General features: G+C 44.2%; 1 protein-coding gene across 2 annotated transcripts in view; it reads left to right on the top strand.

Annotated features, from left to right (window-relative positions):
• Positions 1-3,175: 3,175 nt before the first annotated feature.
• The window catches only part of TECTA (tectorin alpha), a gene marked incomplete at its 3' end in the record, with an annotated part of 67,323 nt that continues 53,824 nt past the window's right edge, over positions 3,176-16,674 (top strand). For both annotated transcript variants that reach the window (XM_082628502.1, XM_082628503.1), the window contains exons 1-5: positions 3,176-3,542; positions 6,686-6,819; positions 9,475-9,762; positions 13,375-13,512; positions 13,843-14,008. In XM_082628502.1, the coding sequence (XP_082484628.1) occupies positions 3,479-3,542; positions 6,686-6,819; positions 9,475-9,762; positions 13,375-13,512; positions 13,843-14,008 (790 nt within the window). In that variant the 5' untranslated portion in view covers positions 3,176-3,478. The remainder of the gene's footprint in view (positions 3,543-6,685; positions 6,820-9,474; positions 9,763-13,374; positions 13,513-13,842; positions 14,009-16,674) is intronic.

Genomic DNA, 16,674 nt, shown 5'->3' on the forward strand with positions numbered 1-16,674 from the left:
AACTAGGTTCTCCAGAGCAAAAATTGCCCATTAGGGGAGTCCTGCATTGGGTGGAAAGTGCTGAGGCAATTGTCCCACCACCTCGCCCAGTCACGGATGGGGTTGCCTTTGGCTCCAACAGTGAGGCTGAGCCTGAAGGAGCTCACAGCTGGAGGCTCGTGGCCATCCACACTTCTCACTGCATCATTTCAAACTAGCTCAGATCTGACTCTTTCACAGAAGGTGTAAGAAACTTAAGAAAACAAAACAAAACAAAAACAATCAGCATATAAGGCTTATTCTACTCATTTTTAGGAATATTTTTTTGTTTTGTGTTCCATTCACACTGCCTCTCCTCCTGCCTAAAAAGCAGCATCCATCTATGCCATCTTTGTAAAACACAAATTGTCTTGGGTTACTAGCTTCAAGCCATGCCCACACCACCTTTGGTCTAAATCTTGTCAAACCTTGGCTCACTTCACCCTTTCAAACAGAATAAACCCTCCTGCCGACATGGCATAAAGAGATTTTTGTCGTTTTTCCCTCTGTGACCACTGAGTGTATACCCGGAATACACACTCACTAACTGGCTCCCCAGCCCAACCAGCAATAAGCCAGCTCTGTCTGTCCTCAAGCACCTGGCCCTTGCTTGCACCCAGATTCTCAGTCATTCTGATCCATTTATGCCGCCATTTTGTGTATCTGGTTAGCCCAGGTGGCATTTATCCCAGGACTAGTCCTGTCCCAAGAAGGATGAAACATTTAATATGGGTCAAAAGGCTGAGATACAAATATCCACGAGTGCATGAAGAAAGAAGACCAAAGCAATTACTATGACACTAGCAGTTTTTAAAATAGAACCAACTATTTTGCTTTGCGACATTTAGGTTGACTACTAGACTAAAACCTTGATAAAAGCTGGGCAAGGAGAATGCTCTTTGAGGTGAGTCTTGGATTTGAGTTTAATTTTATTATGAACAGGCACCCAAAAAATCAGATTTTCTGTTACATAAATATGTGCCTTTGGGAGGAAACTAGTCATTTGACACCTGAAAGTAAATACATGTGGAGAATTCGTAAAACCTACTGAATTACCATGGGATTATGGAAAAAATATTGAATAATTTAGACTGAAAAACTAGTTTCCCAAACCTCTTGTCCATTTTAGGACAATTTGCTCAAAACTGGAATTATGTCTTTTGATACAGTTGGCATTTAAATGTCTGGTCAGAGAGAACTTTGAAGCAATTTTTAAGTTCCCGTTGATTTACAGAGAGTTTTCTCCTGCTACCTTCAAATGATTTCCTTTTTTTAACAAGTCTCACTTTAAATATTTTGGATAATAAACTTAGTTTCTGCCTTAGCCAATGTTTCTCATTCTGCATCGAACCGGACACCTTTTTACCTTGTTCACGATGCCTTTTAAATACTTACTGCAGATTTCCGTCAGGAGGGGTCTATCTGTCCCCACTCCCTCCAAGGACCCTCGCTGGGTATCTGTGGAGGTTTCCAGAGCCCTTGGTTTTTCCCTTGTGAGAGATCCTGCCTCGCGCTGGTTACCTGTCCCCTGGCCTAACACACTGCCCTGCGGTGTATCAGAGGGAAAAGGGGAGGAATAAAACCTAGAAAAGTTTGAGACAGTTTCTTTCAATACTTCATGCATACCTGTGAAAAAACAGGGTAGAGCCTATTTGTGGCAGCTGTTCAAAAGCAGAGAAACAAAAAAAGACTTTGGTAGAAAACCAACTTTATTTAAATATTGAAGGCAGTAGCTTTGTTTGGCGTTTGAATCCCATGCTGGTGGATGCTAATTCCGTAACATTATACAGTTGCCTTTTTTTAGGTACAAAGGTAGAAGGGGGGTTTTCTTCTGTGTTTTTCAGTGCAAAGTGATTCCGATCAGAAAAGACCAAGGTTTCAGCTCCAAGTAACTGACATTTCCATCTGAATCTACTCTCTTTTTTTTTTTTTTAAGGGGGGGAGAAAAAGGTCTAGTTTTTCAGGAAAAGAACCTCTCTACGCAATCCTGAAACTGATCTTTAGATTTACTTTTCCTTAATCAATAGAAGAAAAACTTGATTGCAACTCAACACTTATGTGACTCTAGCGCAGGACTAACTGAATTTTTGGTTTTGAGAGTAGGGGATTCAGACATCATTTCAGGAATCAGAAATAATTGGCAGCAAGTGGGGGAGAACTGACATGAATTCTTGTTTTACCTAAGTTTTCCTGGTTTACCAAGATTTGGCTTAATATTTCCGACTCCATTCCTCCAGTCTCTGCAGAACAGGTTAGTGACATTTTTCATAAATACAAATATTTAAATGAATCCTCCTTCCTGCTCTCTGAACTGTTTCCCTAAGGACTCCAGTCTTAAACCTGCCTGACATCTCCTTCTGCTAAAAGCTGTGTGTGATCTCTGCTAAAGGCTTCCTCCCATTTTCAGCAAAACTGACTAATATTTATTATGTGCTTAAGATTTCAATGTGTGTGCTTGACAACTGGAGATTTACAGTAAAACTCACAGAGGAGATTCACTGATTTTCCATGGAAGTCTGGCTGAAGAATTGTGATAGCTTCCAATAATTAGAGAAAGGTTTTTAGTTTTAAGAATGCTATCAGAAGCAAACTTCAGTGTCTACCCATGCACTTGGTGCTGACGCAGGAGTATGTATAATTTGGAGCTCGCATCTCAGCTCTACAGAGCGGCTCAGATCGCCCAAGGGGTAAAGCCACTGGTCCAGCGGATTGTAACTAAAATGAAAACAAGTTCACTTTTGTGATGTTCTTTCTCTAATTAATTTGCTGCGACTAATTACTTGCTTGTGTACCGGATTCTATTTTTATTGTAATTCCAAGGAGCCACCCCTGGCATGGTTCTTTTTTTATTACATGTCTATTATTCATTTCACATATGGAAAGTCAGTGGACAGTCTTCTACAGCCTGTGACTCTGGTCTGTACTTCAGAGTGATGGACTGGCCCCATACTTTACAGAAGGTGATGGCAAACTCTAAATCCTCCTAGCTGTAGGACCACATTGTGTTTTAACTGACTTTTATGGGATCCTGATTGAAAGCTGTTGTGAAAATTAGGAGAGCCTGGTGTCATAAGGATGGATGTCTGTTCTAGAGACACAACAGGCACCTTTAGAGTGGGGTCCTGTTTTTCAGGGCTTTAGTAGCTGGAGAGTAGATTCCTTTCCTTGACTCATTGCCGTGCTCATTGATTCTTTATAATTTCCTGACAATTTGAATGATCTCATTACACTTCCAAACTGCTTCTCACGGGGGAATCTAATTTGTTCATGAGGTGTTGAACATAGGAGGGCCTGCCAGCATCCAGGGCATTTCATCCTGACTCAGAACTGTTGATGCTGTTATGTGAATGTTCTATGATGGTTGTGATGTGTCTTGGGACTTGCCACCAAACACACCTGGTGTTCTGTTTACTCTGGCAAGCTGGGGATTTTTTTTTCTTTTTCTTTTTAAAATTCCAGGATGAATTATTCATCATTACTTAGAATTTGGGTCTCTTTCATCTTCGCACTTGTACGGCACCAAGGTGAGTACTACAAAATTCCATAAAGCTCATGATTAGCATGCTCTTGAATTTATAAAGAGACGCTTTTGTTGGAACTGTAATTATCAGGGCAGGTGTACATGTGTCTACAGTTACAACAAGAAAAATGTAAATTAAATTCTGCCGTCAAGGGCAAAATACATTAACTCTGAATGATGTTCATTTACATTCCTACTTTTTCTTATTTCACTTCGAACACAATTTGTATATACCAAGTTGCCCCAGGTCAATGGAATAAGTCTTTAAGATAATGCAAATTATTTTCATTAAAAGTACACAGGGTAGGTGTGTGTGCATCCCATGCCTGATGATTGATTCCAATGAAGGCATTTAACTGGTGGCACAGACTTTAACAAATACACTTGTTTAAGCCAAAATGAGGGAGTTCCAGTGGCATTAATGTCAGTGACTTGAGTATCAGTGGCCATTTACAATGGCCAAAGATCTAAAACTGCAAGTGAAATAAGAAAAATTTTTCCCTCCGTGATTCCTCCTTTTTCTCTATGTAGCATTGCCCCGGGTAGGCAGGAGATCACATGCATTTCTTTCTACAGTTTTTGAATTTTAGGCAAGAAAGGTGGGAAAGTCTATATCGATTTGAAACTTTTATGGCTAAAATTCTAGAGCATCTTCTTTGTTTTGTTTGTTTAGTTCAGCGGACACATGATTACAAGTCTGAGTGAACAGATCTATAAGGCATGTGGAGCCCTAACATTTTTCTAGGATTGGATAAATTTAAGCAGTTGTCGCAGGCGGGCTATAGTGTGAAACCCCACAATAATGAGTCCCACTGCCTCTAACCTCGTACTCCTGCTCTAAGAAAGTATGTCTTATTTGGAGGAAAAAAAAAAAAAAAGCGTTCTGGGAACATAAGGTTTATTGTAAAATTCCTGGCCTAAAATCAGCATGGGTAAGGAGATTCTTTCTTTTATTAACTCTGATTCTATTGATAGGCTATGCTGTTAACAAGCTATATTTTTATAATAGTAATGACTTCTAAGGTAGGAATTACTGTAGTTTAAACCTACTCCCTTTTATTAGTCATATTTTTTTTATTCAACAACTATTTGATAAGTACTTACAATATTAGATATCTTGATTATTTGTATTCTTCTTAAAATTGAAAATTGTTGATTGTCCATCCTTTCCTGTTCAAAATCATGAGCTAGTCAGGATCATTCCTGAAGGGATGAATCTTGCAAATTTGTGTCACCTTTGGAGCAGAGAGAGAAGTTAGGGACAATCTCTCTGACCATAGTTTTCTGTCTCCTTAGGAGGGGCATGGATTTCTCATATCCTAGGCAGATTGGCCAACACTGCCCCGAATACCAATTAATCTTTCCATTCAAATGATTACAATTCAGCGTGAACTTGAGACCTTGTTCACACTTGGACATCACTTCTAAAAAGTTCCCCATGAAGGATAAATCCATGACACGATTTGATTTATTATTATTAATTTGAGAATGTTCAGTACCCTTCAAATTTAATAAGTACCTGTGTATAATTCTATGATAGGGATTATAAAGAGATTTTTTTAAAAATTGCTTCCTTCTGGGAATTTGGAATTTGTTACTTCTATGTAATTATGACTGTTAGAGAAACCTTTTTTGTCTACTGATTGTGACATTAAATAAAGCACGTGGGCTGAGTGCCCTTGTGATAAAACTAACTACAGCACCTCCCAAAGATTTCCTTTGGTTGGCTTCACAGAGACTTCTGAAGGTTGGGGAACGATGCTTATACACTAATGACCAGGCTCGTCTTCCCCACTTCCCTCTGATGTTAGTTAGCCCTTGGAAACAGAGTAGTTCTTCCTCCAGGCAGACCTCCCCTCATTCCCTGCTCTTGTCCAGGCACTACTGAGCTGCTTTCTGGTCACTTGGCCACTCTCTTACATGAGCTGCTCTCTGCTCACTTAAAGGCTCCCAAAAGAGCAGGGCAGCCCTCGGTGGTTTCTCGCCAGCCTATCTGCTCCATCAGCACAGAGCAGGGATTCTCCCAAGGAGGGGCCCCCGACCTGAGGATGGGGCATCAACATTTGCAAGCAGGTGCCTCATGAACTGTCAGCAGAAGCCCCAGATGGATTTGCCACATATGATTTAAGAAAATGGAAGAATAGATGATGTTCTATTGCTCTATTTTCATCCAAGAAAAGAAAGGACAGAGGCAAAGAAACATTACACCCCAGATATAAATTATTTCATAAATGCCATTGGACATGATCATCCGTAAAGTAGACCCTGGGGAAATTGTCTAATTTCTCTCTCTGAACTGGGCCACCCCTTGCAAGAGTTTGGATGAGAAACTTCTGAGAAACAAGCAGCTTGCCAAGAGAGGTGGTGACACGGTTACAGGAGGGGAGCTGTGTGTGTCTGTGTGATGACTCGCACCTTTGACCAGGATGATGAGTAAGCGCCCCACGCCTCCTCCCCAAAGGGTGCTCAAAGGCCCAACCTCCTTTGCCCCAGAGGATCCCATATCTGTCTTTATAAACAGGAGCTGGGCAGAGAGACTTCTCATGGGGCCGGAGCTCAATCAAGGTCATTCACAGGCCAGTTACTAACCCTCTCTTCCCACTCTTGTCCCAGATCCAACTATTGTTTATTTCCTCTGTGATCTGGTATCTTCTCCTATTGTGCATCTGGAGGAAGGGGACTCCTTTCAGGAAAAGACTTGATAGTAGACTTCTTGAGCTAGAAGGGAGTCTCATAGCCACTGGCCACATTCTCTGTATGTTGCCTTCTGATCAAGGATTCAGTGGGCTAAGCCACACCAGACCTAGAGGCACCTCTCAGTGTTCTGAGAGCCCCAGGCAGGGCTGATTTCACAATCTTCCAGCCAGTGTTAACCACTGCTGTCTCCTAAATGTATAGAAACATAGAAATGAAGCGGGAAGTGATTTCTCTTAAGGAGAAATGCCATCACTTCCACGCTCCCCTTTCCAGAGGCAGAAGATAACGCACCGTGTCCAGCTGAGGTTGAGGATAAATGAAAAGCCTATCTGACTTACACGTCGTTTGTAAGACTTACTGAAAGAAGCTGGCTTTAGCGGGTGGGAGGAAAGCAGCTTGCCGAACCGAAGAGGGATAGGCCATCTACCTAACCTCCCTGTCTCTTGACAGTTCAGCCCAGGGAGCTCATGTATCCATTTTGGCAGAATGACACCAAAACCCCTAAAGTAGACGACGGAAGCTCACCTGAGATTAAGCTGGCCATCCCCATCTTCTTCTTTGGCGTTCCTTACCGCACCATCTATGTAAGTGACAAGCAGCCCAGCTGTTGCTCTAGGGCTCTCCCACCTTGCTGGTCATTAAGGAAAAGTATTTTAAGTACCTTCTTCCAGGGCTCTGGGCATGGAGGATTTGTTGGCAGCCCAGATGACGAGTTCTGAGATTTCATGAGCTGATAGGTTTGATGATTAAGAAAGTCAAAGGTATATTTCATGGCTAATGTTCATAGCAGAGGAGTATCCAGAGCAATGGATGGCTTTTGTGAGTGATTAAACACCCAAGTGAAGCAGAAGGCCCCAATGCCAGGAACATTATTTCTGCCACTCGACAAGATAAAAAGATACAATGAACCACAATAGGAGCAATAGCAATTTTCTTTCCCTTCTGGGGGTGTGAAGACTTTAGGCATCTGCTCTTCTGAGGCTTCCTACCAACTCGGAGCAGAGTCAGAGTAGAGGGGCGCTCAACTATTATATAAAGGTTGTTTGCAGAATTGGCCAACCTCACTGGGCCTGAGATATGCCACAGGGCCTCATGAAGAAATGGTACCATTTGCTGTCAGAGCTCTCCTGCGCACCTGTGTTCTCAGGTTGTTTTAAGTGTTTGATCATTGGAATTGCTGCTAGTGAGACTATGGCACATTGACAAGAAGATTCAGAGCAACTGAACCTGTCTTGATTTTCGGCCTTAAAAGAATGGAGTGAAGCAAACGTAGGTTATATTACATCCTATTCTATCCTGCGCCCTGCCCTGGAAGCAGAAAGAGAACTCCAGGCGCCTCCATCTCTGGCCTTCTCTGCATCTGGGACCTCTGTCTTCCCCAACTTCTGATGGATAGCTCCAGGCTGACTCCCACTAGGAAAGAGTCCCCTCTTCCATTAGGTACCCTGTGGTCCTTGCATTCGCAGCATCAGCACCACCTAGGCACTTGCGAGAAATGTCGCTTCTCAGGACCCACCCCAGACCTACTGAATCCGGGAGGGGGGCCCAGCTATCTGTTTGAACAAGCCCTCCAGGGAATGCTGATGCCCACAAAAGTTTGAGAAACCACTGCTCTTAACTATAGAATATAATCAAAACACATCTGAGTCGTCACTAACTTCCTCTGCTAGTCTGTGTGTTTTAGTTACACCACTGTTCCCTAGAAAACACATTGCTCCGGCATCCTGAAATGCCTTTTATGCTCTGCTCACTGTAGAGCCTCCTTAGTCTATAACAGCTGATTGTAAGTTTCCAAATGTGTTGACCTGATTTTGGAGATGAGAGGGCTGCACAGGACTTCCATTCTGGAAGCCTTGGTCTCCTAGACCTCTAGAACACGTGTATTTAATTAAGCTCCCCTTTCTCCTCCATTGTACTAAGTGACATGGAGTCTGAATAATTCTTGCCTTTGCAGAAGGAGGGTCCTTAATTTGGGGGAGGCTTATTTGAGGGCAAATTTTTCCTTGGGTTTCCAGCACTTTAAGTCATGCAGTCTTGTTCAGGCTTCTGGGTTGTTCACTGATACTTGCAGACAGTAGACTCTCAATGTCCTTGTAGCTGGATCTCCAGCTTCCTTTCCAAACTGCACACCCACCCTTGCTTCCAAAATAGGTTGACATTCATACCCTCGACCCAGGTACTGATTACTTATCTCTGGGATCTGAGTCACTGTTAATGTCCATAATATTACTAATTAAATATGAACCTAACAATAGAATGTTTCTCTATTGAGGAATTGCAAGTATTCCCATCACAGACACTCCTGCTGTTGAAACCATACAAGCCTTTGGGTTAATCAGCTTCATGTACCAACATATTGAGCTGCAGACACAGGCAGAGGCAAATTGTTTACAGATCCTGTTTATGAATATATATATCGGCTTGTTATTTGCAGTAAGGTTTAGTAATTTAATAAGTTTACTAAGCCATTTATAAATCATGAAGAAATCACCATAAGATAGTCATTTACATATACAATGTAAAGTTTTCATGTCTCTATTTTGTGCAGAGACTATACAAAGAAGCTAACAAACTACAGGAGCTGTAATGGAATTGGGCTCATCTGTAGATCGTAACCTTATCTTTTTCTGAGTACTGAGTGGTTCTGACATCAATAAAAATCCTTTAAATGTCTCATCCAGGGTGGGATATGGTTCATCTCGAGATCTGAGTTTGGTGATGGAGTATTTGCTTTACCTTTCACTGACACTCCTCTTTTGTCATGTAATAGGAATCAAGGTCTAATATAGAGTTCCTCAGTTTTTTAATTTAACTTTCTGCTTCCATGTTTTTTGGGTTTTTTCCTGTCTATTTTGCATCTGTAACTCTGGATCTTCTTTATTGTCCACATAAGCCACTGCCTAGCCCAACACACACACACACACACACACACACACACACACAATCCAGTAGCATTTGATAAGTATAAATAAAGACAGGATAGAGAACATGAAAATGAGGCTGATTATTAATAAGAAATGCAGCTGGCTACAAATTGAAAGTGAAAGGAAACCAATGAGTTTGTCTGGAAGCAAATGAACCTCCTAGTTGAGCAATGGAAGCTGCTGTTTGGGGGTTCTGATTCAGTGGTTTAAAAGTCGTTTCCATTCATATGATTAGGTGAGCATCTGTCTTGGTTTATGACTCTGAAATTGTCATAGTCTCAGATCCACTGTGCAAAACCTCTTTTATTTTTGTAGGTCAATAACAATGGAGTTGTTTCATTCAACGTGCTAGTGAGCCAGTTCACGCCTGAATCTTTTCCCCTGACGGATGGGAGGGCCTTCATTGCTCCATTTTGGGCAGATGTGCACAATGGGATTCGAGGCGAGATCTATTACAGAGAGACCATGGACCCTGTCATCTTGAAAAGAGCCACCAAGGACATCAGGAAGTACTTCAAAGACATGTCAACCTTCTCTGCCACTTGGGTTTTCATTGTGACCTGGGAGGAAGTCACGTTTTATGGAGGGAGCAGCACCACACCTGTAATCATTCAAATTTTCCCTTTTCCACTTCGTATTCTGACATCTAATTCTTGTCCATCTTCACTACTGTGAAGGAGTCTAATTGTTAGAGCTGAAGAATGTCAGTTTCCTTGAGTTAAACTGAGGAGTCTTGCCACCCACTTTCCAGGAAACAGAGGGAGCTATCACACCTAACCAGTCCAGTCAGCCGTAATATTTCAGAAGATGTGTCATCTCTATCACGAACCATTACAAATGTCTATAAAGAAGCCCTCCACATTTTTCTTGCAGTAGGTAGCATTCCTATTTTGCAGGAGTGATTGAGACACTGAGACCCCATACGATTAGGGACCCACCAGGAACCCAAAGGTCCCTTTTCCTTACCAGAGGCCCAAATGCCTCTCTCCATCAGCTAATTTCCTTTTTTTCTTTTTTCACAAAACCTGATAGGAAAAGGAAGCTAGGGTGCCAGTTTGGAGCCAAATGATCTGGCTCACTTTATTATGTTATGACCTTTTTTAAAATTGTGACCAGGGCTAGAATTATTCATATTTGATGCTAATTGGATTGGGCAGTTAAAGTGTTTCATGAATAAAGTTTCGGCATCTGCTCAGAAATCCTAAATGGGCAATCAAATAAAAGTCATATAAGAAAGATTATCACTGGCATTATTATAGAGATAATCAACTTTCTACGTAAAGGGACAGAGTGTAATTTTCAGGAAAGCCTGCCGTTTGTTTGGATGACTTTGGCAATGGAGTTTTTTGAAGCAGCAGATGCGTCTTCAATGTATAATTTCCAGTAAGCAAAGACACTCAGAAGTCTTCCCTCCGCTTTCTTAGGATTATTTCCAATTCCATCTGTTTTCCGATTTCCCTGGCGATGAGTCAGTTGTTTCAGGGTGAAACAGAAACTACTGAGTTAGAGACAGAGTTGGAAAAGTGCTGGGCTTGCATTTCGTAGCTGCCCTGCTGTGAGCACCCTGCCTCTTTGCACCTTCTGACCAGAGCATCGCAATGCACTTTATCACTAAGAGGTTCTGGAGAACAGAAAGGTACAAGTTTAAACAGTGGATGCACTGGCTAGAAATAACCTCTAAAGAAGCAAAAATGTCCCTCTGTCATGTTATGGATTGCTAACGACTCCTTGGGTGATGTTTTATGTCCTTGAGCCTCATACCTTACAGCTTTAGGATGCAGGATGCCAGCGATCGATACATTTTAGTGTCAGAGGGAGAAAAAAAGAGAGATGAAATGCCCATCAAATGCTGACCACCAGTTTTTCAAAAACACTTCCATTGGCAGTAAAAATGGCAAGATAATTTAGATACTTTCTGGTTTGTACTTTTGGCGTAAATTTCTGGACTAGGTGAGGACTCTTTCAATGAGGGTGAATGAGGTCACCTCTCAGTGCTTTGAGCTCCTTGGAGAAAAAGATGATAAAAATCCTCCAGAGCTGCAGGAGTGTCCATCCATTCCTGTCTTCGAAATCGGGGCCCTCTTCCATCTCCCATTATCCTAGGCACCCCCTTCTTTAGGGGAACACGTATCAACAGGCCAACTAAACACTGGGCATGAGAGATCTTTTAGAAGCAGAAGCCCAGTAGAAAGTCAAGAGGATGTGTTTACTTTAAGGAAGGAGAACTAATATTTATTGAGGCTGACTGTGAACCCAGGGCTGTGATAGTCTATCTTTGCAAATCATTTAGCCCTCACAAGAATGTTCCCAGGGAAGCTCGCCGTCCACTTTAAAGGTGAGGGAACAGGCCCAGAGAAGTTAAGTAACTTGCCCAAGTGTCAAGAAAAGGGAGTTGAACCTCATATGAGGCGGAGCAGGGTGCAAACCCAGTCTCCTAGCTCTGAATCCTAAACTTTCTCCTCAGCTGCCCGCTCCAGGTAGCATTAGAAGTCCTCTGAAGTATAAAAGGGCTTTTCAAGAATTAAAAACATGGTTTTACAAGAACAGATCCAGAGCAGTCTTACAACCCATGTTGAAGAGTTACCTGTTGGGGGGGGGTGGTGAGAGTGAGGGAAAGGGTGCATGAGGGCAAGCCAGCTTCTGGAACGTTCTTAGGATGGCTGGCTGGTTTTAAGGTGACTTCTGGGATCAGACATGGGTTGCTTTCAAGACCTGCTTGGACCAAAGATATTACCAACTTTATTTCAGGAGAAGGAATTCACATCCGGAAGAAGCATCCTGGTCTGAAGGAGGGTTTAGCTTTGGTCCTTGTGTCCTTGACTTTATGCCTTTCTCATGAATCTGACCCCACAGCGGCCATATAGGTGACTGCTCGGTCCTCTCTGTGTCCCACTTTGCCCTTTTGTTGAACGGGGCCAGAGAATGGAGGCATAAAGCTGGGCGGCTCTATCATAAACGCCATCAGCTGTGGCAAGCACGGAGCTTGAGGAGAAAGTTCTCGTGCACAAAAAGGGCTTTTCTTTACTTGCACCTTTTCTCCCTCCCTGGGACTGTCTAGGATGGGAGATTTGGGGCTTCCAAGATCCTCTACCCCAGTCTGATTACACAGGATAAGGATGTGGGTCTTCCTCTGCATCTGACAGAATGTTAACCAGGACGGTATCGTGCAGCTGGGAAAATGCTAGGTTTGAATGGAAAAGGTCGAAGCAGCCTCTCCTTTTAACTCTGTTTTTTACTTGAATTTCCTGAAAACATGCATCAGGGGGTAGGGATTAGCAAAGGGAAATAGTAAAGGACAGAGTTTGCTACAGCTTGTTTCTGGAAACTGTTTGCAGGACTGATTTGAATGTATATAACATCTCTATCCTAAAAAGTTGAAAATTAAGACCGTGTGTAATGACAGTGCACGAAGAGATCAGACTGGGAGCTCTGGCTCCAATTCTGTTTTCTGTTGCTGGGTCATTGTGGAATTTCCAGCAATTCATTTCCCTGAGCCCTCAGTTTTCTTAGCTCCTATGATGGGAATGTGCCAAAAAAATTGCCTGTCTTAGCATTGGTTGAGGTACAGATGGGGGGTGGAGAATTTTGCAGATATAAAGTGATGCATAAATGCTCCATTAGAGGAGCAATTTCTCCCCACCAAGTGCTTTTTAAAAATCACTTTCCAACCTGCATTTAAAAGAGGGGGAGACATCTCACCAAGGTTAGTGGTGTGTTCCAGGAAGCGAGAGAGCAGGGCCCATGCCACCTCTAGAGTCACACCGACTGGCATTTGCGTGCTCTGCCCTCTCCCTCCCCACCCCACGCCCTACGCCACCTGCTCTGGGAACAGGTGCTCACAGCCCTCTCCCTGGCTTGACTAGTTCCTATAGTTTATTCTCATGCTGCCATCTATAGGTGCCCACGTATTATCACATGCTGAGTCGGGCCGCTGACTTTCCTGTCTGGTACCGGTTAGAGATGTAAGAGGGACGCTGAGTCAGCCTCTAGGTTATTCTCAGGCAATTTCTCTTCTGGATGCACAGCCCCACATGTCTTGCTTTTCCCCCTGGAGGTGAGAACATATTTGGAGAGAAGGCAGAGCACAGAGGCTGGGGTCGGAGCAGCTCTGAGCTGCTTGAGTGGGGAGCGGGCAGGGTAAAGGGAGCTCCTGCTGGGGAGAGGAGCTCCTGGGGATGTGAGTCCTGAGCCCACCCACCCATCCGCATCCTGCAGGTGAACACCTTCCAGGCCGTCCTGGTGTCCGACGGCTCCTATACATTCACGCTCTTCAATTATTACGAAATCAACTGGACCACTGGGACGGCGAGCGGCGGCGATCCCCTGACGGGACTTGGGGGAGTGATGGCACAGGTAGGTGGTTCTCTGGCTCATCCTCCTCTGTGCTTCTCTTCTTATGCTCTTAGCATCTGGGGGGAATCCTGCTTTGAACTGGAGAAGCGTCTGATCCTGCAGGTGGACTGAGGGACTAGTCTTGCCCATCTTTGATACCTGTATCCGGGTGTGGCATGAACTAGTGGGCCTTTATCACCTGAAATGGTGGCCCCAGAGACTCCAGGAAAAGGGGGTCTCTTGATTTCAGGTGTGCTGAAAACAAGATGGGGGGCAAGTAAACCAAGGTCGGGGCGGGGGGGAGGGGATGATGTGTGTGCTCAAAAGTCTGCCCTTCCTTTTGTGCTCTAGGCAGGATTTAATGGTGGAAACATCACCAATTATTTCAGCCTCCCGGGGTCAAGGACCCCTGATATTGTGAATATCCAAGAGACCACAAACGTCAATGTTCCAGGTCGCTGGGCATTTAAAGTTGATGGGAAGGAAATTGACCCAGCCAATGGCTGCACCTCCAGAGGTAAAAGCATTTCCTCTTCTCTGAGGCAAAGCAAGGTTTGCTTCGTTTAGATAGACAGGCAGGCTTTTAAGCCACGGTAGGGGGGACTTATTGCTGATGCGTTACCCTTTGAAGTCTCTCGTCTGGGTAATGGAGATCAAGGTCATTTGTGCTTGCACGTTCATCACTGCAGGAGCTGAAACCCTGCGCTGGCCAGACCGCAGTTTCTGAAGTCTTTGCCTGGGGTATGAACACAGCTCCCCATTGGGAACTACTGCAAAGTGGACGAGGCTCTTGAATGATTCCTCAGCCAGAGGGACAGAAGAGAGCCCTCCTGTTCAACATTATTTATTTATTTATTTATTTATTTGCGGTACACAGGCCTCTCACTGCCGTGGCCTCTCCCGTTGCGGAGCACAGGCTCCGGACACGCAGGCTCAGCGGCCATGGCTCACGGGCCCGGCCGCTCCGCGGCATGTGGGATCCTCCCGGACCGGGGCACGAACCCGCGTCCCCTGCATCGGCAGGCGGACTCTCAACCACTGCGCCACCAGGGAAGCCCTAACATTATTTCTGTTGTCGTTGTTGTTGCCATTTTCCCCTTTAAATTTTCCTTCTCATCTTTACTCCTGCTCTACCACCTGTGCTTTGTAGATCCATGGGAGTGGGTGAGCTTGGAGCGTCACCACGTCTGTACGAGAGTAAATCAGTACTTCCTAGTATGATTAGAAAGAAAGGAAAAAATGTGTCATAGTCTTTAGGGTAGCTTCTCCTAAAGTCCTCCAAGCAGCAGCAAAACATGCAGGAATTTAGGGAGAATCAAAGCCGGCTTTAGGTCTGTGTGAACAAGCTGCAGGTGAACCTCCGTGGGTTTCCTTTACATTGGCATCCAAAGTTTGGAGCCTCCTCTGAAATGTCAAAAGCCCTTCGGATGTACAAAACAGCCCAGGACTCTCACAGGGACACCATGGTTTATAGATTCCAGCTTCTTATATGTCTAAAAGTATTCAGAAAACAGGATTTCTGGGCATATTTCTGCCTCTAGGAGTGGAGGCTATAGCAACTACAATTAGTCAATCATCTATCCATCTGTCTGTGCATTTATCTACCCATCCACTCACCCACTCACCTACCCACCCATCTACCCATCTACCCATCCATCCATTCAGCCTTCCAGCCACTGCATCTTTCCAAATGTGCTTAGCCGCTCACTTAGGTGCTGAAGATGGTGCTTGCTCTGGACCCCCATGACCCTACCATGGTAGAGAAGACAGCACAGAAACAGTGATGATACAGTGTAAGACCTATTATGAGAGACATGAGTGCAGGGTACTGTGTAAGCACAGAAGATGACCCTGGGGAAAATGTTTCCAGATTCCCAAGGAAGTTATGGGTTGGGATGAAAATTTCAGGAGGCCTCTTGCCCTCCTTCCATTGAGAGCATGGCCAGGTGACCTCTGAGTCTCAGCAGCCCTGAGGGCTTTGATATGTGTAATAATCAGAAGAGCCATATTCACCTGATCTGAAATGCCCACACCCTCTGCCCCCATCCCCTGCGCTGTGGTCACACTTATCAAACCTCTGCTTTTGCTCTGAGGAAAGGTCATTTGTGAAGATGGCCTGCCTGGGCATCCTTGCCTCTGTGGACTCTGTAAAGTCCTCCATGTTCAGAAGAGCAAATAAATGTTTAGAGCTAAGCCAGTATTAAACTGGACAGAAAAGAATCTAGCTCCAAAGGTCACCAGGATTTCAGAGATTGCGCTGTCTTCCCTTACAGAGTGTAAACACATCTTCATCTAAGGTCTATGAAGATACCAAACCAATGCCCCGTTATCTCTCTCGCTTTTATGGCCTGGGCTAGGGACCTACCCAGCGCCTCTCGCCTTTGTCCAAGTGTCATGGAGCTGACTGGCTGTGGCCATGCTACCTAAGTGCCGGGTGACAGCCTCTCCTTGAGTCCCGGGAATGAAATGCTGTGATAATGGAAAACACTGGCTCGCAGAGCTGTGGGGTTGGTCAGATGCCAGCTGTGTACAAAGTCCTCACTTTGACTTCATTCTTTCCCTCCTGAGTTATGGCTTTGGGTTTCACATACAGGACAAATTCAATCTCCTCATACAGGCTGCTGTGCATTTTAATGTGCCACTGGACATACGTCAATCTAATGAGATGGGGATTTGGCCTGGACGATAGCAGGGGAAGTGTTGCATAGAGCTGGTTTATTATATCATCATTTTGCAAACAAAATTATCTCAGAGAGTCTACCTTTTGGTCCAAACCTCCTCTATTCAAAGACATTTCCCCCTCATTTATTGGAAGCCTGAGAAAGCAGAGATTGGAAATCATACCGAGTGGAGGCTGTTAGAGTATATGCAGCCTGGGTGAGTGCCAAAGGGCATTGAGGTTGGAGGGGCCTGTTTTCAGGGCTGATGCATCTGAACTACTGGGACTGTGAATACATCTATTATCCCACTCAGGGGCCATATGAAACGTAACTGCCCGTTGAGACATAATTGTTCCTGTTGGACAGCTATTGAAAGGACTGTCCAACTGCCATGGCTTCTGCCTAGGCTCACCTGGCAGCTTTGTGCTCTGCATTAGGTATTCCATTTTATAAAAATTTGAGAAACCTTTTCAAGCTACAGTTTCAAACTATAGTTACTCCTGGTGTATATGATAGTGTTTAC

This window comes from Mesoplodon mirus (genome assembly GCF_964341445.2).
Source record: "Mesoplodon mirus genome assembly, chromosome: 7".
Classification (NCBI taxonomy): Eukaryota; Metazoa; Chordata; class Mammalia; order Artiodactyla; family Ziphiidae; genus Mesoplodon; species Mesoplodon mirus.